The sequence below is a fragment of the Pristis pectinata genome, chromosome 9 (genome assembly GCF_009764475.1).
Source record: "Pristis pectinata isolate sPriPec2 chromosome 9, sPriPec2.1.pri, whole genome shotgun sequence".
Taxonomy (NCBI): Eukaryota; Metazoa; Chordata; class Chondrichthyes; order Rhinopristiformes; family Pristidae; genus Pristis; species Pristis pectinata.
This window is the reverse complement of record NC_067413.1, coordinates 29,312,157-29,339,506: the sequence shown is the minus strand read 5'-3', so window position 1 is coordinate 29,339,506 and position 27,350 is coordinate 29,312,157. Positions and strand designations below refer to the sequence as shown.

Genomic DNA, 27,350 nt, shown 5'->3' with positions numbered 1-27,350 from the left:
TTACCACGCAAGGTAAGAGCTCATGAATTAAGGATAACATATAAGCATGGGTAAGATTGTTTCCTGTTAGTGAGCCAATCAAGATAAGCTTCATGCTGCCAAGCTGTAATTTATGAGAAGCCACAGTGATCAGAGTTGAGAGCTCAACTACTTACTATCTGTATTAACGAATTAAATGAAGGAACCAAGTGCATTGTTGTCAAATGTGTGATGAAACATAGGTGGGAAAGCGAGTTGACGGAGTGTGTAAAGAAACTGCAAAATGGATACACATTGATTAAACAAGTGTGGAAAAACTTAGCAGGAGTAGAATGTGCAGAAATGTTTCGTCATCCACTTTGACAGAAAGAATACAATATTGTTCAAATGAAGAGCAAGGCTACTGAATGCTGTGACACAGAGGGATCTGGGTGTTCCTACCCATGAGTCACAAAGTTAACATGCAGGTGTTCCAAGTAATTCAGAAGGCAAAGGGATGTTGGTCAGGAAGTCAAGGGTCCAGTTGCAGAGGAGGGTGCAGAGTCCTAGGACTGGGAGTTTGGAGACGAGTTTGATTGGAGTTATGGTGCTGAAGGTGGAGCTATAGTCAATAAATAGGAGTCTGACATGGGTGGACTTTGTTATCCACCTCTATGCATTTCAAGACCTCCAACATCGTAATGTTGATATGCTTCAGGATATTACTGTTCTCTCCCCTGAATGTGCCAGCTTCCATGTCCTTCTCCACAGATCTGTATTTAATGAGAGGCTTTCATTTTGAGGTGTCACCCACTCATCATGGCTCCACACATAGGTTACCACACTGACCCTTAAGGAATCCTACTGTTCCCCAATACCCTTTTGCCCTTAATAAGCTTTAGAATCCTTTACGATTCTCCTTTATCTTATCTGCCAGGGATATCTCATGTCCCTTTTTTACCCTCCTATATTCCTTCTTAAATGTACTCCTACATCCCTTACACCAGTGGTTTTCAAGCTTTTTCATGCTGCGGCCCCCCCAAAACATGTCCTTGTTAGGTGGCGGACCCCCAAAGCCCATAAAATCAAACAATTGATAATTCACGTATACAACACTTAAATTACTGCACATAGGCCTTATTGAAGTAGTGACTATTTCAATCACCGATTATTACCAGCGGTCAGTGTTCAGTTCAATGTGAAGGTTGTGCCTGTTTTGCACTGCAGAGTTTGTCCAAACATGGTGGTATGTGCAACAAACATACGCGTATGTCATCCTCAATATTCAGTCTTGATCTGTATTTGGCTTTCATGGCAGTGACTGCAGAAAATGCTATTTCGCACAAATAAGTGGTTGCAAATGGTAACAGAACATTGATGGCTTTGCCGGACAGCAGTGGATACTCCTGGGAACATGCTATCCAGAATGACAACAGTGATATTCAGTTGAACTGCAAGCACAAAGTCCTGTCAGATAACAGTTCAGCCAATTCTTCTTGTTCACGTCCAGTTAAACCAGTAAGCATGCATTCAAACAGATTTTGAACCCAATCAAACATGCTCATGTCATTGTCGCCAAAATACTCATGGAAATAATGTGACAGCTGTTGAATATGGTTCAAAACTGTGCTTGCAATGGCCTCCGTCTTAGTCTCGTTCACTGTCAGAAAGTCAGCCAACAACGGAAACATATCATAGATGCCTTGCTTGCATCTTCCCTTCCAGATACAGAGATTTTTCTGGAAGGCATTGATTTTGTCATGCGTTTTCAGAACGTTTGAGCCAGGTCCTTGCAATGATAGATTTAAGCTGTTCAAAATGTTGAAAATATCTGCAAGATAAGCTAATCTGGCAACCCACGTCTCATCTGTCAAGAACTGTGCCAATAATCCGTTATGCTCATTTAGAAAATGAGCAGTTCATCTCGCAATTCATATACATGCTGCACAACGCGGCCTCGTGACAGCCATCTGACTTCTGTATGTAGCAACAAATGCTTATGCTCGGCTTTCATTTCACGGCATATGTTTCACACAAATGATGATTGAGCAGCCTGGCTTTGATAAAGTTAATGATTTTAATGCACGTGGAAAACACATCCGCAAGATTTCATCCATATCCTTTGCAGCCAAGGCCTCACGGTGAATCATGCAGTGGGTTGCTGCTACATGTGGAGCTACTTCTTTCACTCGTGCGACTAGACCTGACTTCCGTCACATCATTGCGGCAGCACAACCTGTGCATACTCCAATACACTGTGTCCACGCCAATGCTGATTGTACAAAAAAAGTGTCAAGCACACGGAAAAGTTCTTCACCGGTTGTACACCCTGGGAGTGCCTTGAAAAACAAGAAGTCTTCCAAAGCCTCTCCTTCCCAGCAATATTGAACATAAACCAACAACTGCACAGCACTGGCAACATCAGTACTTTCATCGAACTGAATCGCAAATCTGACTTGCTGAAGATGTGCTATCAGTTGGCTCTGCATATCTTCCACCATATCGCCAATTCTTCTGTTTACTGTGTTAGCAGACAGTGGAATGGCTTTCAGTTTTTGACTGGATTCTTTCCCCAGTACAACTTCGCACATATCTATTGCTGCAGGCAGTATAAGCTCTTCTCTAATTGTTTGAGGCTTTCTGGAACGTGCTATTCATAATGCTACCAAATATGATGCATGAAGATCCTTCTCATTTACAGTGGCACAGGCTGTCATTTTGCCTTTCTGCTTGAGGTACAGCTCCTTTTGCCGCTCAAAATATTCCTTCGGCTTACTGGCAATATCTGGATGCACTGTTGTTAAATGGCGCTTCAATTTCGCTGGTTTCATTGCATCGTTGGACAGTGTTTGCAAACACACAACACAGAGAGGTTGGTCCGCATTTGTCCCCACTGTGATGAAGCCATATGAAATGTATTCTGGATCATACTTGCTTTGTTTTCTCTTTTGGTCACCCTTATCCCCTTCGTCATCAGAACCTTCCAGTTTCTGGTCAGCTTTTCTCTTCAGAAATTTCTCCATACTCAGACACACTGGACAGTTTAATTACTATTACTGATAAACAAAATTATCAAAACGAATCTAAAATTTACACGTTTGTGCACTTTTCGTTTAACAGTGATGTCACTGTGGCGTAAATGCATGGTAAGTAAGCAATATTATTAAGGCACACCAACAATGTCACTCAATCTCGCTAACACTACAGTGCACAACAGAATAGTAGTGAGTAGTGAAAACTACTGACTACACAAATCGAATATTAAGCGGCAGCCTACCAGAAGGGAACACCGTCTAAGTCTGTAAGATTGTCGCCTATAACAGATAGAATAGATATGGCCGATTTTCTGAATGATGGAAAACTGGAGCAAGCAAGTAAGCTACGTCTTTGTAACAGGTTGCTTTTCCATTTTTTCCTTGGCTTGCTCGCGGACCCCCTGGCGACCCGCCACCGACCCCCAGGGGTCCGCGGACCACAGGTTGAAAACCTCTGCCTTACACTGTTCAAGGGATTTATTTGATCCCAGCTGACCTATACCCGACATATGCCACCTTCATTTTCCTGATCAGAGTCTCAATATCTCTAGTCAACCATGGTTCCCTAATCTTGCCAGCCTTGCCCTTCATTCTAACAGGAACATGCATGCCCTGAACTCTTCCCATCTCACTTTTAACAGCCTCCTGCTTGCCAGACATCCTTTAACTGCAAACAGCCTCTCCCAATCAATTTTGCAAGTTCCTGTCTGATACCATCAAAATTAGGGTTCCCCCGATTTACAACTGTAATTTGAGGACCAGTCCCATCTTTTTCCATAACTCTCTTGAAGCTAATAGAATTATGGTCACTGATCTCAAAGTGCTCCCTCCACTGAAAACATCAATCACTTGCCCAGCCTCATTTCCTACAAGGAGGTCAAGTGTAGCCCCTTCTCTAGTAGGGCCATTTACATGTTGCTTCAGAAAACTTTCCTGAACACATTTAACAAATGCTGCTCCTTCTAATCCCTTAGCATCTAATTACAGGGCCAGTGTGCAATTGGTCTGCAGGGAACAAACGGCTTTGAGTTTAACAGTACATGGCGCAAAACTGAATTCGTACCCTGGAGCTTCATTTAACATTGTCAGAAATCTGGGAATAACTTTAAAGTGCTTTATCCTTTGCGAGGCTATGTTTATAGCTGAATTCATCCCCCTGGAGTTATTTTGATTGATCAACACACGGTGCCGAATCACTCTAAATTAGTCAGCACAAGTGCACATGCAAGGACTTCACTAATAACAAACAAGAAACCGCCTAAACCAAAACCCTTCATATAAGCAATTTAACCAGGAACCTAAATGACAGTATGGTTTGCTGTCTGTAAGCTATTCTCTCATCCATTGGTCACTGCAGGATATAAAGGTCTTAAGTGAACCAACTAACCACATGGTCCCCCTCCAAGCCACCTTAACAAAGAATACTGTAGGAGGTAGCAGACTGACACCCATCCAACGTGATCCAGCCAGGAAGACTGTTGATGTGAACTCCTCTTACTTTCCTGCCTTTGGGAATTTGTAAAATTGCTTAATAATTTATTGCATACTACTGCTACATGCAATACACTCCATCCAAATCAACAGTGGTATAGGGAATCTTGCCTCCACTGGGACTTTATGGATTAAGTAGAATCCACAAAATGGAATATTCACAGGATTGATGAAAATCTGTCATGTCAAAGTTCTGGTCTCTGAAACGCAATGATCTGTGGAAGTTTTCATGAGGGAATGCCAATCACTTTGGAGGTAAATCATCTCAATGCCATTTCTGAACATGACATAACCAAATTACATAAAGATTTTTGGCATCTTACATTGGGAAGATTTTAGATGAGTTTCATATTACCACATATTCATGTAGATACTCAATAATCTTTTACTTCATATTAAACACCAATATAAATATAAAACACATGAAGTACAAGGGAAATGATGTACCTGTGTGCCAACAACTAAACAGGCTGCATATGGTTAATGAATAAAACTTGCAGTTGCAGAATGTCACAACATCTTGAAGTTTATGAAGCCCCAGTGCCAAATCATATTTGATAGCAGATCTTGAGAATTTAATAACTTTGATGTTATATGAATAAAAAATGCAATAGTAATGTTGTCAACATTACCTGCTTGAGTTAGCCTTCTGTCACTTTTCCATATTTGCAAAAAGCAATGCAAACAATCTACACCTCAAACTCAACATGAAACCATCAAAGAATGCCGATGATATATTTAAAAACCTCCATGCTGCATATCAACACATTCCTCAAGCTTTTATATAAATACTTGAAAAACATCAGTCTCAGTCTTGAATATGCTCATCAAGTTAGCCAACCAGCGGTAGAAACTCTGAAGCTTTACAACTATCTGGGTAAAGAAATCTCTCTTCACCTTAAATCCAGGTGAGATCACCTGTTACTCTTAACTTTCTGCGAGTATAGCCCAAGCTTCTTCAATTGCTCTTTTAATACTGTAAATCTAAGTTATACTGACTCCAAGCCCAATAAATCCTTCCTCAGGTAGAGAAACCTAAATTGTGCACAATATGTAATCATATCAAAGCCCCTGTACAATCTCAGCACAACTTCCATACTCTTCTACTCCTAACCCCTGACAATAACTGGCAATGGAATCATAGAAAATTTATGAGACCAAAACAAAACTGCACACAATACTCCAAGTGCCATTCTACTGCCATTCTTGATCCTCCCATCGCTTCAGTCCATCTGCAGACTTGTTTCGCTTCATGGCTCACTTTGCCACTCAAATCTGTTTTTGGATACATTCCACTGCTACTAATATAAAATGTGACTAGACCAATATTGGTCTCTGTGGCATCACACTTGTAACAGCCCACCAACTTAAAAAAAAACTCATTATCAAAGAAAGAATGATCTTTTAACCAATCCTCTATCCATGCCAATACATTATCCCCATTATCATGAGCCCTTGTTTTATTAACCACTCAATCAAAAGGCTTTTGAAATTCTAGATTTACTAGATCCACCAGGTCCCCCTGATCTGCCCTGCTATTTACACTCAAAAAAATTAGATTTTTATCTTTCCTTCATAAAGCTATTTAAATTGTGTTAACCTCTATTTAATCATAATTTGATTTTCTAAGTGTCCTTTTGTGTTAACTTTAATGATATGGATTAAAGCAATTTTCCAAGAACTAATGTCAGGCTACCTGGTTTATAGTTCCCTATTTTGCTCACCCTCATTTCTTAACTGTAAACCATTTTCTATCTTCCAATCTGCTGAGACTATTCCAGAATTTAACAAATATTGAGAGATAGTCACTGACACATCCATAATCTCTGCACTCATCTCTGAAAGAACTCAGTGATACAAGCTATTGGGTCCAGAAAGTGTCGACTTTCATCCCCTTAATTTCCCAGCATCTACCCTTTTGGGACATTAATTATATTAAATTCCAAACCGTTGCTTGCATTATTGCTTCATTTATTATGTCCTCCACGGCAGCAATGGAATTCAAGTTCAGTTAATACTCTGAAATTTTGAACAAAACTAATCTTATTAAGGATGACCTCAAATCCACGGTAATTTCAAATAAAGCCATCTGGTTCACCCATGTCCTTTCATTTCCTGAAGAGCATTAGAACGTGCAAAATAAGCAGGAGTAGGCCATTTGGCCCTTCATGTCTTCCCCACCATTCAATAAAACTATGGTGGACCTTTTACCTCATGCCACTTTCCTGTACTAAACCATTTCTCTCAAATTTCTTGATTTTCAATAATCTGTCAATGACAGTGTTGACTATTCTTGGTGATGGAGCCTCTACAGCCCTCCTGTAGTGAGAAGATTGACCACACTCTGAGTGAAGAAATTTCTTCTTCATCTACAAGGCACAATTCAGGAGTATGTTGGAATACACTCCATTTCCAGGCTGAATGCACCTCCAACAACACACAAGACTCAATACCATCTAAGTCAAAGATGGATTAGTTAGAATGGTGGATGGAATGCCATTCATTCCTTCCACCGGTGATCAGTGACTGCATCAGTTCAAGGTGGCAACTCACCACTATGTTCTTAAAGACAGGTAGGGATGGAGAATAACCACTGGCCTATCCAACAATGTCCAGATCACAAAAGCTTATTTTTGCTACTTCCTTTTCACATACCTAAAGAGCCTCAGATTTTTTTAAACAATCGCTGGCTAATTTTCCCCAATAGTTGATCTTCAAGTTTTGTCATTTTTTTTGGTTAATCGTTTCTGCTTCCTATAAATATTTACCGTTCCCAATCTTATAGAGTCATAGAGCAATACAGCACGGATACAGGCCCTTCAGCCCAATGAGTCCATGCTGACCACGGCACCCACCAATCTAGTTCCAGTCTCCTGCGTTTGACCTCTATTCCTCTAAGCCCCACCCCTCCACGTATTTATCCAAGTGCTTCTTAAATAATACTATTGTACCTGCCTCAACCACTTCCTCTGGCAGCTCATTCCATATGAAGTGGTCTCATTATTGCTTTTCTAATAATTCCAATTTTTAAAATTCCTTTGTTCTATCCTCTGCAAACTTTGCCACCCAAAACACTGCTGCTCGTGTCCTGACACACACGAAGTCCTCTTCACCCATCTCCCCAGCTTGTCAAGCTACATTTGTTCTCCATTGATCAATGAATGCCTCAATATTAAAATTGACACTGTATTCAAATACTTCCATTGTCTCACTACTTCCCACCTCCATAATATCCTGCAGTCTTACAAAGTGAAATCTTTACTAGCTTCTCACACATCCCCAATTCTAGTTGTTCTGTCATTGGCAGCCGAGTCTTCAGCTACCAAGATGCCAAACTCTAGAATTCCCTCCCTCAGCCTCTCCATGCTCCTCAAAGTTTTAGCCGTCTGTCCAAATTTCTCCTTGCAACTTGGTATCATATTTTATTTAACTTTCTTGTGAACTACCTCAAGACATCGCTCTTCATTCAAAATAAGACCCAAACAAAGCTTGTTCTGTTGCTGCCACAGACAATTAATCTTGCAAAAAATTACCTTAAGGATCTTAAAATCTTTTACTATGGAGGCTCCAATGCACAGGATTGCAAGAGGCTCCAGAAGATGGTAGACTCAGCCAGCTCCATCACAGGCACAACACTCCCCACCATCAAGGATATCTCCAAGAAGCAGTGCCTCAAGAAGGCAGCATCCATCACTATTGACCCTCACCATCCAGGACATCCCCTCTTCTTGTTACTACCATCGGGGAGGTGGTACAGGAGCCTGAAGACCCATACACAATTATTCAGAAACAGCTTCTTCCCCTCCCCCATCAGATTTCTGAACGATTCATGAACCCACATGAACACTATTACGTTATTCTTTTTTTATTGCACTTTTCATTTTGTAATTTATGGCAATGTTGTCTTTGCACTATACTGTTACCACAAAAAAAAACAAATTTCATGACATACAAGTCAGTGATAATAAACCTGATTCTGATTTTATATTTTACTTCTCGCAATATAAATAAATACCTCAATAAGTATCCTTGACTGAATGGGAATGATCACACTCAATATCAGAATAACTGTAAATGTTTGATATGATACCAAATACAGAGCGGTTATGCTGATCCTTTGTAAGTGTACAAGATGTGCCCAGGATTTGTGCAGCACAAATCAGCTTTGTATTTTGTAAATCCAAAGCCTGAAACAGGTTGGATCTCTACTTGGATTGTTATTTAAAGTGGAAAGCTTGTCCAGCAGCCCATAAGGGACTAAGCCACACTTCAGTCGGCTAGGTGCTCAGGTTATTCCGGACACCGGGAGGGAGGTAAACCTGACCCAGGTGAAGAACCCCCCCCCCCAAGAGTATTATGATTGCTGTTACCCATTGTGGACCCTTCACGCAGCACTATAAACCAAGCAGCCCCAAGGCAAGGGGACAGATTTTGTCCGCGAAACTTGAGGGTGAGGGATGGAGGAATTTGGAGGAGGCGGGGACTCGTCCCGGCCCGGATCGGTGGGGAGTTGGGGAGTGGGGGGCGTCCCGGCCCGGCGAAGAGTCGGGGGGGGGGGGCGTTCCAGCCCAGCTCGGTGAGGGGGGGGGGGGTCCGTTCCAGCCCAGCTGGGCGAGGGGCCGGGGTCCCGTACGACTCGGTGAGGGGTTGGGGGCCCTTCCCATACGGTCCCGTCCCGGTTCGGTGAGGGGTCGCGGGCCTGTCCCGTGTGTATCCGCGATACAGCGAACCAACCCCCAGCCTGGGCTAACGCAGTGACAATTATGACTGAATACGAACCGTTGCCAGAGTGCTGGCCACACCGGTGCTGATGCCCGCCGGTCCGGTCACTAATCCAACAACCGCTCCACTGTTGTCATAGCGCCGCCTGGAGCGACGCTCTGGCAGTGCGCAGGACCGGAAGTTGCCCCCACTGCTTTGTGGGAATTGTAGTTCGGCTTTGTAGAGCTCTTCTGCTCAGTCCACCCAAATGAAAATCAAAAGCCTGCACTTAGAATTAAACAAAAAACGTTGGAAACACTCAGCAGGACAGACGTCATATGTGGAAAGGGAACAGTTAACTTTTCAGGTAGGGATGGGCGCCTTCGAAAGATCCTCGACGTGAAATGTTAATTGTGTTTCTCTTTCCACAAATGCTGCCTGATATGCTGAGCTTTTCTAGCATGTCCCGACATGCTCAGTATTTCCAACGGGTTTTATTCTGTCCACCCATTCCAGACATAGCACTCTGAAAATACATTGCAGGTTCCATAAGTATTTTCAGTGTTTATATTGAGCTGGGATTTGTCGGAAATCTCTCTTCTTATATTTATTTTGATTCAGATTTCCAAAGGGCCGATGGGGATAGTTTCCCTTCCTACTATAGCTGTCAAAGTGTCATGCTAGCATTTAACCCGTGGTCAATGAGATACACAGGAAGTTTCTGAGAAACCCGTTGGGGAACAGACTGTTGAAACAACAAATGTCATTTATTTTTATGAACTGTGACACATTAATTGATTAACAATGTCTAAAGTCGAGTTTATTGTCATATGCACAAGTACATATATGAAATGAAAAACTTACTTGCAGCAGCCTCATAGGCACACAGCATCATTTAAGCAGCATTCACAAGAAAAACATAAATTAATTATAAATTATACACAATTTTAAGTATGAATACATAAAAGTATTGGGGTGCTTGGCCAAAATCCCTCTTTGGAAATGCTACCGTCTTCAACATCTCGATTTCCTCAACTTACTGTTCCTTCTATACTTTGCAACTCAAGGTATATATTAATGTTATTGCAAGGTACAAGTGAACAATTTGTACAGAAGTGTAGGATCCATGATAATGAAATTTGCAAAATTGGCCGTGTAACTGATAGAACGAAAATTTAGGCTGCAGGAAGACGCCAAATGGTCTGAGCAGATACACAACAGTGACGTATGGAATTTAATCCGGATATAAAGGCATTTTGGGAGGGCAGATAACGCAAGGGAATGCACAATAAATTGTAGGAAACTAGTATGTGTAGAAAATACCTTATCAAAACAAATGACCTCCTAGTCTGTAAATACTTATGATTCAACAAGAACTTTTGAGATGCTGCTATAAAAAAAATTAAGAAACAAAATTCCCTAAAAACAATGTACCTCTGCTGCATCATTAATGTTTCACTCTCCCATATCCCCCATAGCAGGAGTCTGCGCATTTTTCCTGGCCGACGCAGGCGCAATTGTGAGGCGGGGGATGGAGCGGGTGGCGGTGACGCGCCTGGGCGTGGTGGCAGGAGCTGGGGTGTGTGTGGTGATCGCTGGTGCCCTGCTGGCCCAGTACATTTTCACTATGAAGAAGAAAGCCGGCCGCAAGACCAAGATCATCGAGATGGTGAGTGAGCCGGAGCCCGCCGCTCGGGTCACAAAGGCTGATGCCGAGCCGCTGTGGCGGCGTCACCGGGAGAGCGGGGTGTGGGGCCAGTGTGAGGCCACGGTGTGGAACAGGCAGGTGAGGGGAAGGTGGCCGGGCCGGCCTGGTGTCGGGGCACAGGACCGCGGGCTCAGGGCACAGTGCCGGGGATTGGGGCACAGGCCCGGTGGCAGCACCGACCCGAGGTGATCAGTCTGCTTAAGGTGAAAGTGTAAGACAAACTTCCTGTTCTTTCCCCAGTACAAACAAGAAATGCCGGAAACACTTAGCAGTCAGGCAGCATCCATGGAGGGAAACAGACAGACAGACTTCTCAGTATTTCCAATTTTTATTTCAGATTTCCAGCGATTGCTTTTCGGTCACCCACCTTGACCCGTCTGCTCTAATTGACTCTGCCATGTACAGGCCACTTTCCTCTAACCTCGGTGGGTGGGACCAGACCTGTTTATCTTCTCATTTGTAGCTAGGAACGCGACAACAGTGGCTTGTCTTCCTATATCCCACCGGTACCTCGGATGTCCACCTCTCCATATGTAACATCAGATAAAAGTGTGGCAGCACTTTCTGTGTATCCTGACGACACCCAGCTATACCTCACAGCACCTCCCTTGATCCCTCCACTACCTCTAAACTCTGATCGCTTGCACAACATTGAGCAGAAATTCTCCCAAAGTTGCTCCAGACTATTCGTGACTGTGGTGTTTTATTTGATGTCCATTTGAGCTTTGGACTACATCTGTGCCATCACCAAGATAGTTTGTTTCCTGCTGTATGGCATCACGTGAAACCATGCCATCTCAGTTCCTCCATGTCTTTGTTACCTCTCAATTTGACACTTATTATTTGCAGTGAGCCATCCAGCTTCCTTCCCACATGTATATAAGGTAAACATGAACATCCAGAACCCACTTATTTTGGCTCTTAGTCCACTGCAAAATTTATTGTCAAATCCCCACTTGTCTTAAACCTAATCTGGCCCTACAATCTTCCAAGAAATCTATGCAAGGCCATGGCTGGATACTGTAATTGGCTGGATTTCTGTTGCATAAAACCACTATGGATTGAACAGGCTAAATGACCTCCCCTGTGCTGTAACCATCCTGTGATTTTTCTGATTGTATGAAATCTGCACTTATCCAATTCTGAACTCTTGATCTTCCCCCACTTTTAATAGTGGATACATTCACCTGCAAAAATCTCAAGCTCTTGAATGCCCTCTCTGAAACAAGACACCATTTCATCTGTCTGTTGTGATATTTCTTTATGGGATTCAGTGTCACATTTTGTTTGCTAGTGTTCCTGTGAAGCACCCCATATATTGTACAACATTAAATGCTGTAGAAATGCAGGTTTCACAACCAGTGTCTTAAGCAAAACCAAATGTGGGTCCCATTTGAGGTGATTTTTTTTTGTGGCTTTCACTGAGAGGTTGAAAATCAAATTGCTTGCATGATTCCAGAATAACACTTAGAACATCGAACAGTACAACACAGGAAGAGGCCCTTTGGCCCACGATGATATGCTGAACTAATTAAGCTAATAACACCTAATCCCTTATGCCTGCACGTGGTTCATATCACTCCATTCCTGGCGTATTCATGTGCCTATCTAAGAGCCTCTAAAACACCTTTATCTATCTGCCTCCAGCACCACTCCTGACACCAGATGTTTGGCTGAAAAACACGATGATGTTGGAGGAACTCAGCAGGCCAGGCAGCATCTGTGGAGAAAAGCAGGTGGTCAACATTACGGGTCAGGACCCTTCTTCAGGACTGAAGATAGGAAAAGGGCGAGCCCAATATATAGGAGGGAAAAGCAGAGCAATGGACAAAAGAGGAGAGGCAAGGTGGGCACAGGGTGGTGATAGGTAGATGCAGGTAAGAGATAGTGGTAGGCAGGAGGAGGGGAGGGTAGATCCACCGGGGGATGGGCAAAAGGTAAGAAGAGAAAAAAAGGCTAGGAAAGGGAAGAAGAGAAGAAGCATGGTGGGGGTTCGTGGGGGAGGGGTGGGAATTACCTAAAGTGGGAGAATTCAGTATTCATGCCATTAGGCTGCAAGGATCGAAGATGGAAAATGAGGTGCTGTTCCCCCAGTTTGCGCTTGGAATTCTCCTGGCAGTGGAGGAGGCCGAGGACTGTCATATCAGTGATAATGTGGGAGGGGGAGTTGAAGTGACTGGCAACGGGAAAATGCAGGTCATGGTTACGGACAGAGCGCAGATGTTCTGCAAAATGGTCACCTAGTCTGCGTTTGGTTTCACCAATGTAGAGGAAGCCACACTTGGAGCACCGAATGCAGTAGATGATCTTAAGGGAGATGCAGGTGAATATCTGTCTCAACTGAAAGGACTGTTTGGATCCCTGGATGGAGGGGATGGAGGTAAATCTAGATCTAGATTCCAGTATCTGCAGTCCTTTGTTTCTCTAGTTGTTTGGTTGTTGTACATCAGGCAAGAAACTGACTAGGAAATCAGAAGTGGATCTAGGTGACCAAGGTTCCGGTTCTGAATTTGCAGTGTAAGGAGGGTGGATAAAGTTCATCTTTCTTTGCAGCTTAATTTGCTACTGGCGATTTTTAATTGCCATCAAAACCCCCCACAACTGTGAATCCTTTTATTTAAGGTAGTATGAATTCTTGTCTCAAACATCAAGCTTACAATTAGTTTATTATAACATGATTGGCTTTAGACTAAAGCCTGAACATCTCAGCATGTCTTTTCCATTATGGAAGTTGACAGTTTCTAATATTTTTATTTAAATTTTTCAATGTTGGCAGATGGACTATCTCGTTTCAGTTAATAATTTAAAATCTTGTCAGTGTTCTTGGTGCGATTGTCCTATTGCCAGTGTGCTATACCATAGAATATATTTTGGGTAGCAAGATAGATTACACTACCTTCAGTCAAGAGCAAATTTTCCCCAGATCTGCTCTGCTGCATTGGTGTAATAGATATGAAAGTAGCAGCTTGGTTTGAACTGTCACAGGAAGTGCAAAGTCTTAACACAGTTGCAGTGAAATTCTGTGAAGACTTTTCTCAAATGAGTTACTTAAGTCAAATCCTAGACACTGCTTTTACAACATATAAAGGGCAGTTTCCATTAATATTATGCCTTTGTTAAACCAAAAATGTCACCACACAGATTTTATAAAACAGACCAAATTAGTTATTGAGGCAGATGACTAAAAGTTTGATGAAAAAATTAGGTTTTATGTAGGATGAAATTGAGATGGAGAATTTCTGGGAAGGAATTTCAGAACTTGGGGCTTTGCAATTGAAGACACCTTTGCAAACGGAGCATTTAAATTTTGTGTTGATCGACGAGCACAAATTGAAGGAGTGCGATAAAAGACTGTACAGCTGGAGGAGATTAGAGGTAGGGAAGGGAAAGACCATAAAGGGATTTAAAAACAATAAGAATTTTGAATCAAAGTATTGCATAATAGAGTACCAGTGCAAGTCAGCCAGCACAGTAGTGAAGGGTAAACAAAATGATTAACTTGTGACTCTCACTACATTTTGCTGGAGTGGAGCCCAAGTTTACAGAGCATTGAACAAGAAAATCCAGCCAAGTATGTGGAATGGTCAAGTCTTAAGGTTACAGTAGCATGAATAAAAGTTTCAGCAGAATGTAGTTGAGACACAAGTGGAGCTAATGTTACAGAGGTGGAAGTAGGTGTCCCTTAATGAAATAAGGATGAGTTCCAAAAATCAGCTCTTGTTCAAATGTAACGTCAGAGATGATGATGTTGAGTGTTGGGCAATAGAGTTTATGGCATGTGCTCAACTCATTGACATTTGTCTTACTAGTATTTAGTTGGAGGAAATTCCTGCTCATCCATTATTGGATGACTGACAAGTGGTCTAATAATTTAGAGATAGCAGAGGCATGAAGGATGGTGATGAGCCAAAGCTGATGAGCCAGCATTATGTGTGGCAACCGCCACTATGCTTTTTGACGATGTTTCAAAAAAGATTGAATATTGATGTGAAATAGGGAGCAGAAGTTGGAACTTTAAGTGACAAGGATGGGGCACTAGATGTGATGATGCAGATGAGGGAAGCCATTGCTCGAGTGAGTGAGTGCAGTTCCAGGTAACTGGATAACAATGGGGAGATATTGGAGGAGGGTCAAGTAACTGATGCTGTAATTAACATTTGTATAAGGGTGGTTTTAATTTCCTGAGGTCTCTGTGTTTTCGTGGAGTGTAGCAATATCAGAGGTACTGTCTTTGGCCAAGGACCTAACCATCCACTTATGGTACTATTTTGAACATTGAACTACCATAGCAGAATTATCAATTTTGTAGAAAAACTATCTAATGTGTATGCATCAGGTGAAAATTAACTGATGATATAGATTATATTACTTCCATTATATTATTTTGAAGAGCAGCATTTATGTTCTCCCTGGTATGCTTTCCCTCAACATGTCTAATTCCAGGACTTTTCTAGTCATTTATCAGTTTGCTGTTTCTGCCACATTTCTTTCAAAGCACTCATTGTGTTCCAGGGTCAAGAAGTGTTACGTCAATGCAACTGTGAGCTTCCCTTTATATTTAGTATCTCCAGGGGTGAAAAATCCAACTTGGTTGTGCCGCAGTAGATGTGAAGTTATGTTAATCCACAGGCTGTAGTCAAATTGAATTTTTAAACAATTTGAAATAAATTTTATTGCTGTATAAACTTTAAAAGATGATTCCTACCTAGTACATGTTGATATAGAAAGCAGCCGCCTTGATTTGTAATCCATCCACCATTGTAAACATTCATTCCCTCCACCATCAGTGCATTGTGGTTATAGTGTATATCATCTATAAAATGCACTGCAGTTACTCCAGCAGCATCCTAGACTTGTGTTAGAGGCTGCAAGGGCAGAAACACATAGAAGCATAAAGTTTCCCTCCATGTCACATCCTGATCTGGAAACATGTCACTGTTCATTCATTGTTATTGGGTCTAAATCAATTTCCTGTCCAACAACCCTGTAGGAGTACCTTCACCAGAAGGATTGCAGTAGTTCAAGAAGATGATCTGTCATATTCTCAATGACAATTAAGGAAAGGCAATAAATTATAGTCTTACCAACAACACAGATCCTGAAAAATGAATAAACATATATTTAGCTTTTATAACACACAGATTTGCTTTTTGCAATATCTGTGCCATTCTGTGCAAGTTCACCAATTGTGAAATCGCAAAACTGTGACAAACAGAGAATACTAATGTGAGTGCTTTCAGACATTTTAAGTAATGAATTACCACAGCAGAATTTTTATATACGTAAATAAAAATATAGATAGGTATGAAAAATTTTAACAGATAGTGTTGCAATGCTTTCATTTCTTTCAAACTTGATATTATAACCATAATCATCAACCAACCATGAAGTAGTTTGAGAATTCCATTTTATTGGCATCATTGTTGTACTAAAATGGGCTTTTGAATATAATTTAACAGTTTGTAATAAAAGTCATTACTGGAATTTTTGCTGGACTTCGAAACGCCCTTGTTCCCAATATCTTGAGCACTATAACAGAAGTTTGAATTTGTCTGATAAGGGTTAATTAATTATTTTAATCCAATTTAAAATGAGTCAAAAACAGGTCCAGCAGGGCAGAATCAAAGACTGGCCAGGACAAATTGAATCTTACAAAATGTTCTATCCTTGACAGAATAGTTTAACAAACAGAAAGAACAAAACTCATATTTTCTCCTTTTTTGGTTCCACATAAAGTGAAATATGATGTTATCTTGTTTGTATGTAGGAAATGGCTTTTTCAGTAGTGTTGAATGAAGCAGCCTGGCCACCTGCTGCTTTCTTTCTTCCAGTTTATTACAATCCGTCTATAACCAACAAAACATTCTGTTTGTATATGCAGAATTTTTCTGGCTTTCCCAATCCCAAGAGTCGGCTTTATCTATCCTAAAAGGTCATGAAGTATTCAGGCACAGGCTGATAAACAGAAACCCTTACTGGGTTATTCACAAGTCCTTCTGTTTATTGCATCACAGCACTGCATTAAAATGATTGGTTCTGCTATTTTGGGCTGAGTCCTATAATTGTACCCTTATATAAGGGCTGTGTTGATGAACAAAATCTTTCTTATCACTCATGCAGATTGTAGCAAGGACAACTTGATAGAAACCCGTGCACAACTTGCAACACTTATGCAGGTAAATCATGTGCAGGAATATGCACTACAGCACAAAGTCAGAAAGATATCTGCACTTTGAGCTCAGACCTGAAAGGCTTTTCAAAATGTTGTTTTGCTGGTTATTTCTTTATTAGCTGCTGCATGTATTTACTGTGATTCTGAATGTTATTGGGCACCACTATTGTGATTACAAGACAGTTGGTTAGCAAGGAGATGGGTTGCGCTACATGCACAGGTAATAGAATGAAATAAGATCCATGTCCTGTAGAACTACTTCGGTTACTTGCAGCAGTACTTCAGTAACTTAACTGACATTTTTGTAGAACCCATGTGTGAAAATATTGCAAAATCAATTTTCTATAGTGTCTACATAATCTTTTTGTGGCTGCCTTCTTGTATCTTATCCTCTTTAGATAAACATCCATAATTACAAAAGCAGCTGAATGCTGTAGGGATTGCGAAAGATCACTGTGCTGGACATAGATCAGCTTCCTGCCCTTAGCTTACCCCTCCCCAGAGCACTGTACAGTGAGCAAGATGGTGGATAAAGAGAGTTTGCAGATGTTAGAGGTATGCTTTCTGGAAATTTGAGCTTGAATAATTCATAACAAAAATGCAACTAGTCACATTATTCTTTTGAGAGCTGTATCTACATACAGAGATGGTTAAACCTGTTGCAGAATTCTTGGTTGCAAATTCATAATGCAAATATTTTATTTTTAAAGCTTGTATATTTTCCTAGAAAAGTAATTGCGCTTTGTTCTAGTTTTAGTAAACTGTAGTCAGTCCTAAAGCCTGTAATCACACTGGTAAACAGAGGTTCATTTTAAAAGCACTAACAACAAGTAAACTGGAATTGTGGCAGTCCAGACCAGTGTTTCTGGAATACAGGGTTGAAGCAGGATTCTTGATATAATTACTGGACTTAAAGCCATTATTGTAAAATAGGTGTACTTTTAGAACATTTGGGCCAATTGTGAACATTGTAAACCATCTTGAAACATAATTATTCTAACACTGTGGTGAAGAACTCTGTAGTACAAATTAAATATAAGTTTGAATAAGTCCTCCTTATGCTTTGTCAGCAGCCTCTCTTTGCAGACCTGGGATAAAAAGGCAGATTTTGGGCTGTTCCTCAATTCTGATTAACATGAAGATCCTGAAGCGCCTATTTTTTTCATTCTGTGAACTTTGATCAAGCAATGTCATGGAGTCATAGAACAATACAGCACAGATACAGGCCCTTCAACCCAACCAGTCCATGCCGACCATGGTGCCCACCCAGCTAGTCCCAATTTCCTGCGTTCCGCTCATATCCCCCTAAGCCCCATCCCTCCGTGTACCTATCCAAGTGCTTCTTAACTGATACTATTGTACTTAGCTCAACCACTTCCTCTGGCAGCTTGTTCCACATACCACCCTCTGCGTGAAAAAGTTGCCCCTCAGGTCCCTTTTAAATCTTTCCCCTTAGGGTGATAAGTCTATGACCCCTAGTTTTGGAGATGGCCTCCTCTACTGCCAAATTGAGGCTAGACAGAAATTAAAGGAACAACGCCTCGTATTCCATTTTGGTAGCCTTCAACCTGACCGCATCAATGTTAATTTCTCTAATTTCCAGTAACCACTTCCCTCTGTCTCTTTCCACCACCCCTCATCCCTCTGGCCCCATTACCCCTTCTCTTTCCCTTGCCCTCACAACCTGCCCATCACCTACACTTTCCTCCCTCTGGTTCCCCACCTCCTTCCTTTATTCCATGGTCCATGTTCTTTCCTATCAGATTCCATTTTTTTCGGCCCTTTGACTCTTTCACCTATCACCTCCCAAGTTCTCACATCATTCCCGCTTCCCCCCCTCCCCTACCTGCCTATCTTCCTCCTCTCACCTGGATTCGCCTATCTTCCTCCTCTCACCTGGATTCACCTATCACCTGCCAGCTTGTGCTCCTCCCCCCACCCTTTTATTCTGGCTTCTACCCTCTTTCTTTCCAGTCCTGATGAAGGGTCTTGGCCAGAAGCATTAACTGTTCATTTCCCTCCACAGATGCTGCTTGACCTGCTTAGTTCCTCCAGAACTTTTTGTGTGTTGCTCCCCCTAGTTTTGGACTCTCCTACCTTGGGGAAAAGACTGTTACCATCCACCTTATTTTTGCCTCTCCTAATTTTAAACACTTCTCTAAGATCGCCCCTCATTATCCTACATTCCAATGTCTCAGCTCTTTCTATTTTATTTCTTTCTTTATTGCATAGAAATTCTATTTTGCATATACCTGGTTAGAACACCACCAAATCAGATAGGTACTGTGGTATGATTATATGTGTTTCTATTTCTGCTACGTTTTTCACAGGTAGTAAGTTGATTTGTAATGGGAGCCATGAAGTTTATGGTAGAAATGATCAACAGTCGCCCTTCAGACATTGCCTCCTTTAGACTTGCATGCTTGGGCCACCAACTGTTTTGCCTAACACTATGGCATGTATAGATAGGCTCCAAGTACAGTAATTTGAAAGGGGACATTGTGTGCCAACAGTTTAAAGGAGTTGCTTAAGTAAAACAAGAACTCTGGAAGTTACTTAATACTGTGTATTTCCTTACACTGATTACGGGAACAGGCCCAAATCTATCACTGCTTAAAAATATATCATTTTAGCTCAATGTGTAGTGTTGCAATGAGGGTGTAGAAGAGGGAAGATCTGAACGATCAGTGATATAATAAAAATGCGCAGCTAAAAGTAGATTGGCATCTTAAGCATGAAGTGTGATTTAGCTTTGCCAGATTATGTTGTCAAACCCGTCTGTGCAATAAATTCTCCAGCTATACAAATGAAGTACTTTGGCTGTATTTACAACATGATGATATTGCCAGGTTGCTGAAACCACATATACAAATATAAATGACATTGGAACACACATTTCCTCAGCCCTCTTCCCCCAACTCCCTTCTCTTCTTTATTCCCTGTCTCTCAGCCATCTGCTTTCCCTCCCTTTCTCTCTCCAACTCCCTTTCTGGCTGTCCAGATAGCCCCTACACTCTCGCTTATCGTAGATGTCTCTTCAGCATACCCCACAGTCACACCAAATTAAGTACAAGAAACCCTGTGCTTGGGGAGTTGTGTTCCTCAAAAACACTCCGGATCGTGATTTTTGTTTTCTGTTGTGTGAAGCTGCGTCATCTGCACATATGTCAAGAAACGCAAGTTGAAAATAAATTGTTTACTTATTTACTTTTTTTCACATAATAAAATTCACATGAGAGTGAATTTTATTCCTTCTCAAATTTTTGGGCATTGATATGTGAATTTTGCCAGGGTGAATTTTCATTACTGGTCACATGGGGTTACCTGTATTGGAGAATTGGTCAGTCAAGTGGGGCAGGAAAGTTTGAATACAAGTGAGGCAGGAGTCCAAAAGGTAGTGTTGGAGGAATCTCAGGATTGTACATGTCTAACAGGTGTAAAGCTCTTGTCTATCCTTGTCCCACCAACCTGAATGGCCATGGTACAGTGGTGTTAAAATGATGCAGGACAGTATAGACACAAGGATAGATGCTGTTCTCCAGCCATGGGCATGAGTCCTAGAAGTCATGTTATCTGCCTAATTTATGGGTTGAGGATGTCTCGAGGATGGAAAGGAAAATTGTCGTGATCCACTTAGGAACCAAGGACATAAGATCAGACAAAGGAGGAGGTCCTGCTAGTCACTGGGACCAAATTAAAAAGCAGAGCCACAAAGGCAATAATCTCCACCAGCAAATTGGAGTAGGTGCAGTAAGATTAGGGAGTTGAATGTGTGGCACTAGAGTTGAAGATTGGTGTGGGATGAATGCATTTCAGTTCATGGGATACTGGCATCAGTTCTGGAGAAAGATGTAATGTTTATAGCAAGATAAATGAATTAATGGTGTAAGTAGAAATAAATGGATACAATCCAATCACCATTACAGAGATGTGGTTGCAAGGTGACCAAGGTTATGAGTTAACTATTCAGGGTACTTTTTAGAAAATGATCACAAAATGAAAAAGGCAGGATAGCCCTGCTGATGATAAAGAATGGGATAAAAACAATGGAGAGAAAGGATCCTAGTTCAGAAAGTTGAAAGTACAATCAATTTTGATACAGCTGAGAAACAGTAAGGAAAAGAGAATGTTGGTTGGAGTTGTCTAAAGGCTCTCAAATGGTGATATGGGACATAGTATATAAATGAAGACATAGGGACATAGTACATAAATAAATGAGACTCGGTAGTGTAGCAGTTAGCATAACACTATTACAGTGCCAGCAACCTGAGTTCAATTCCGGCCACTGTCTGTAAGGAGTTTGTACGTTCTCCCCATGTCTGCTTGGGTTTCCTCCAGGTGCTCCGGTTTCTTCCCACATTCCAAAGACGTATGGGTTAGGAAGTCGTGGGCATGCTATGTTGGCGCCAGAAGCGTGGCGACACTTGTGGGGTGCCCCCAGAACACTCTACAGAAAAGATGTATTTCATTGTGTGTTTCAATGTACATGTGACTAATAAAGATATCTTATAGTGTATAAATGAAGAAATTAGATGAGCATATAACAAGAGTAGTACAACAGTCATGGGAGATTTTAATCAACATATATTGAAAATTTTAAAACTGCTGATGCTGGGAATCGGAATAAAAACTGAAAATGCTTGAAACATATAAACATCGAGTAGGTTAGGAAACATCTGTGGAAAGAAACGGTTAACATTTCAAGTCAAGACACTTTATCAGAACTGGAAAAGTGAGAATATGTTTTAATTCGCAGAAAGGGTGGGGGAGAAATAGATAGGACAAATGGAATGTCACTGAGGGGGTGAGGCCAGGGTTGGATGGTGATTATGAAGCTTTGTGGTTGATAGATTAATGAGGGAAGTTAGGGGAAGAAAACCAAGGGAATGTAAAAGGTGTGAAATGCAGTTCCAAGCTGTTACAGAAAACTGAAACCAGAAGGAGAAATTAAAGCAGAAAATACCTGAAACACTCAGATAGTATCTCTGGAGAGAGAAACAAAGTTGACATTTCAGGTCAACGATCCTTTGGGTGAATACTGAAGATGCCCAGCAGATGAGGCAGTGAGTGTAGGGAGTTAATATTATAGATGAATAACCTTATGATCGAACTGGCCAATTCTGATAAAAAGAGAGTTACCCAAAATTATTGAGTTCAGTATTTAGCCCCAAAGGCTGCCACATGCCCAGCCGTAAGATGGGGTGCTGTGGCTCGAGCTTATGCTGAGCTCTGGGCAGACATGGCAGAGTGGAAGTGGAAAGAAGAATTAAAGTTCAAGGCAACTGGAAGCTCAGGGGTTTCCTTGCAGAGTGAACAAACGTGCTTTGTAAAGCAGTCATCAAATCTGCGGTTGGTTTTCCCAATGTAGACAAGACCACATTGTGAGCACCAAATGCAATGCACCAGTTTGAAAGAGGTGCGAGTGAAACAAATGAAACTTGGGAAAAAAACGCAGGACCTAATGATCTGCATCTCCATCCTAACATGGTGCTGTGGAGATGGTGGATAGCAATAGTTGTCATCTTCCAAAAAAAATGCATGAATTCCACAATTTCTTCTAATTGGAAATTAACAAGTGTAAGCCCACTATATAAGAAATGAGGGAGAATTGAAAAAAAACTGAACCACAGGCGAGTTATCCTGATATCAATCGTGGACAAATTCTTAAAATTTATTTTTAAGATCCTGTGGCATGCTGCTGGTACTAGGCACATAGAAATAATAACTGAATTGGTCAGAAACAATATGGAAGCCTTCAAAGTTATATCTTTTTCTCCAACAATCCCAAATGATGTAGTTAAAGGATTAAGTTTAAAATTTATTTTGAAAAGTACAGAAAAAGTATGAAAGACCTCTGTCCAATATTTTTTAAGACTCTGACATGTCCAAAACATGTGAATTAAGGAAGCCACTCTGTTATTACATTTGTCACAGTAAGGAGATATATCAGAATAAAAACGGGATAATTCATCTTTTCTGATTTACATATTCTGGCTTTTATTTCTCTTATAGCCAGGAGAGCTGTATTGCTTAAATGGGAGGAAGTTACTCCGCCAACTCATGCTCAATGGTTACGGGATGTTATGTCATACTTGAATCTAGAGAAGATTCGCTGTTCAGATTTTGAATCTAACCTAGACTTACAAACCCTGTGGGGACCTTTTTAAATTATTTTCAAGTCTCTGATTTGGGGACTAAAACGCAGATATTGGCTGACACGGTTACGTTTTTAAAGGTTTTTCCTTGTGTTTTTAACATCTAACAGCTTTGGGTTTTGGTAGTGGGAGTAGATTTTTTTTATAATAAAATATTTCAATTTTTTTTCCTTTATTAACTAACTTCTATATGTGATTATTAAGTTAGAGTATTGTAATCTAAGTACGACTTAATACAACGTATTCAGTAGTATTTTTATTCTCTTTCTTGATGTATGTACTCTTTTTTTCATGGATTTGATAAAAATATTGTAAAAGAGAAAAAGAATATGGAAAGGGAAATCTTGTATTTTTTGAGGGTGTAACCAGCAGGAGACATGAGTGCAGAGAAGCTGATGTGTTTTTTTGGACTTTTGGAAAGTCTTTGATAAGATTCCATATGAGGTTATTGAACATAATCAGAGTAAATAGTGTTGAGGTAATATGCTGGCTTGGATTGAGAATTGGCTAATGTCTAGAAAACAGAACAGGAATAAATGGGTCATTTTCAGGTTAGAAGGCTATGACCAGCGGCATGCCACAGGAATCTGTTGTTCACAGTGCTTCTCTTCTGCTCACTGCCCCCTCATCACGCACTTGTCCCTTCCACATCCCTGCTCCCCGTCTGCCTCCTGGGAGCTTCCCAGCACTCCTGTAGCCTGAAGCCCAGGATACACAACCTCTCTTCCCCACCACCCCCTTCCAAAATCTTCTGTCAGAAAACTCGCAGAAACTCCATCTACCTGTCAGTGACCACCAGGTAGAGCTTGGCGTGAACTTCAGAATCAGATCAAAGCTGTTTCTGAAATGGTGAGTTTGGGTCTTCAAGCTCCTGTACCAGCTCCCCCAATGGGAGTAATGTGAAGGGGGCATGTCCTGTGTGGTGAGGGTCCTTAATGATGGATGCTGCCGCCTTGAGGCACCACCTCTTGAAGATGTCCTCTTGCAGGGACGGTTGTGCCCATGATGGAGCTGGCTGAGTCTACAACCCTCTGCAGCCTCTTTCGATCCTGCGCGTTGGAACCTCCATACCGGACGGTGATGGAACCAGTCAGAATGCTCTCCACTGTACATCTGTAGAAATGTGCAACAGTCTTTGGTGACATACCAAATCTCCTCAAACTCCTAACAAAGTAGAGCTGCTGGCATGCCTTCTTCGTGATTGCAACAATGTTTTGGGCCCAGGATGGATCCTCTGAGATGTTGATGCCGAGGAATTTGAAGCTGCTCATCGTTTCCACTGCTGACCCCTCAATGAAGACTCTGTGTGTTCTCCCGACTTCCCCTTCCTGAAGTTCACAATCATTTCCTTGGTCTTGCTGATGTTGAGTACGAGGGTTCATCTAACCCAAATCCAGCTCAGTCCTGTTCATCTCACTAATCTCACTAGGCCACCATCATCTTTGGAGTGGAGGTGGGGGTGGAAACAAAACAAGACTCCAGGACTCCAGAACAGACACAATCCCTGGGAAAGCACTTTCTGGTCTGAATCGGTTTATTGTTGTCACTAGTACCAAGGTATAGTGAAAAACTTGTCTTGTATGCCATTCATACAGTGCATTGAAGTAGTACAAGGTAAAGCAATACAGAATGCAGAATAGAGTATCACAGCTACTGAGAAAGTGCAGAGCAGGTAGACAATAAGGTACAAGGTCATAGCAAGGTAGACTGTGAGGTCAAGACTCTTACCATAATAGGGAACCATTCAATAGTCTTATAACAGAGGGATAGAAGCTGTCCTTGAGCCTGGTGGTACATGCTTTCAGTCTTTTGTATCTTCTGTCTGATGGGAGAGGGGAGAAGAGTGAATGTCTGGTGTGGGTGGAGTCTTTGATTATGCTGTTTGCTTTACTGAGGCAGCAAAAAGTATATACAGAGTCCATGAGGGGAGGCTTGTTTCCATGATCTACTGAGCTGTGTCCACAACTCTCTGCAGTTTCTTGCAGTCCCAGACAGAGCAGTTGCCAATCTAGGCTGTGATGCATCCAGATGGGATGGTGCATCAATAAAAATTGGAGAGTGTCAGATGGGACGTGCCAAATTTCTTTAGCCTCCTGCGGAAGTAGAGGTGCTGGTGAGCTTTCTTGGCTGTGGCATCTATGTGGTTTGACCAGGACAGGCTATTGGTGATGTTCACCTGTTAAAAACTTGAAGCTCTCAACCCTCTCGACCTCAGCACCATTGATGTAGACAGGAGCACGCCCCCCCCCCCCCCCCCTTCTGAAGTCAATGACCAGCTCTTCTGTTTTGCTGACATTGAGGGAAAGGTTGTTGTCATGACACAATGTCACTAAGCTCCTTCATTGACTCATCATTATTTGCGATACTGCCCACTACAGTGCTATCATCCTCAAACTTTTAGATGAAATTAGAGCAGAATCTGGTCACACAGTCGTGAGTGTATAGGGGAGTAGAGTAGGGGCCTGAGGACACCACCTTGTGGTGCAGCAGTGTTGATAATAATTGTGCCGGAGGTGTTGCTGCCCATCCTCACTGATTGTGGTCTGTTGGTCAGGAAGTCAAGGATCCAGTTGCAAAGAGTTGTGTTGAGTCCCAGGTCTTGGTGTTTGGTGATGAGTTTACTTGGAATTATGGTATTGAAGGTGGAACTGTAGTCAATAAACAATAGTCTAACGTAGGTGTCTTTACTGTCCAGATGCTCCAGAGATGAGTGTAGGGCCAGGGCAATGGCATCCGCCATAGGCCTGTTCCAACAGTAGGTGAATTGCCGTGGGTCAAGGTTTTCTGGGAGGCTGGAATGGTAATCCGCTAATGCATGCCATGACCAGCCTCTCGAAGCACTTCCATGATGGTGGATGTCAGAGCCACCGGGCGATAGTCATTAAGGTATATTACCTTGTTTTTCATAGGTACCAGGATGATAGTGGTCTTAAATAGTTGGGAACCTCAGATTGAAGCAGGGAGAGGTTAAAAGTGTCTGCAAATATCCCTAATCTGCACAGGATCTAGGGACACCATCCATGCCAGATGCATTCTGTGGCTTCGCTCTCCAGAAGACTAATCTTGCTTCTTCAATTGTGACTATGGCTTAAGGTGCATTGGAGGCTGTCAGGGTGGGTGGTGCCATACTAGTCCCCTTCTATTCAAAACCGTTAACACATTCTATGCATGTTTTGAACAGAATCTATGACCTTATCTCAGAAGGTACAAACATGCCAAGGAATCTCAGAGATACCTTAATCATGACCTTCCATCAAAGAGTCCAACTGCAGTAATTACACTGTAGGCTCCCAACTGTTGCCACAGCGAAAGTCATTGCAAGGATCCTCATAAATCGAGTCCTCCCAGTAGCCGACAGTTCCTTCCATAGTTGCAGTGTGGATTCTGCCAGTTAGGAGGCACAATGGATATAGTGTTGGCCATGCAACAAATCGAAGGAAAATGCAGGGAATAACCTCAACCTTTTTGACCTCTGTAAAAGCATTTCCCTCTGAATGAGAGAGATTGTGAAGGATCTTTCGTCAAATTTGGCTGCCCTCAGAAATATTTTCATCCTCTGTCTACATTGATGATTACTAACTGTGGTATTAGCTAGTAGAACCACTGCAGACCCAATCCCAATGCAAACTGACATCACAAAGACTCTGCCTTCACATTAACCCTCATTTTCCTCGGTGCAGTATTGCACCTCACCTTGCATAAGCTCCCCACTGGTTGTGTTATTCCACAGGTCAAGCCAAAATGGTTCAACCTTCATCACCTCCAGTCCAAATCCAAAATCACCCCACCCTTTCAGCTTACAGTGTGCAGAAGATGTTTGTGTATGTGCATGTTCTGATTTCATGTTCTAAACCACTGTTGATTCCTTCACTCTATAGCATTGGTGATGGGCCATAGACTAAGTATCCAGAAGCCACATATTCTTCATTAACGTGCCCCTGCTACATAACAATGTCCTCCTGACAGTCAAGGTCCATGATGAGATTCTGTATCATCTTGAGCATCTCAGGAGCCACCTCTCAACAAAGTGAATCACTAATGATGAGATCCACCATCACCTTCAGTGCATTGGCACAGCCTTTTTCCATCTGAAGAAAGTCCAATATCTTAAACACTTCACAAACCTAATG

At 41.8% G+C, this 27,350-nt stretch overlaps 1 protein-coding gene across 5 annotated transcripts in view; it reads left to right on the top strand.

Moving 5' to 3' along the window:
- The first annotated feature begins 10,696 nt into the window (after positions 1–10,696).
- The window catches only part of nt5c3a (5'-nucleotidase, cytosolic IIIA), a 36,821-nt gene continuing 20,167 nt past the window's right edge, over positions 10,697–27,350 (top strand). Inside the window, exons 1-2 of one of the 5 annotated variants that reach the window (XM_052023729.1) lie at positions 10,712–10,854; positions 12,541–12,629. In XM_052023729.1, coding sequence (XP_051879689.1) covers positions 12,579–12,629 — 51 coding nt within the window. In that variant the 5' untranslated portion in view covers positions 10,712–10,854; positions 12,541–12,578. Of the gene's footprint in view, positions 10,855–12,540; positions 12,646–17,013; positions 17,070–17,463; positions 17,621–27,350 lie in introns of those variants that run through there. The other 4 variants (XM_052023730.1, XM_052023732.1, XM_052023731.1 and 1 more) reach the window with 4 other exon arrangements.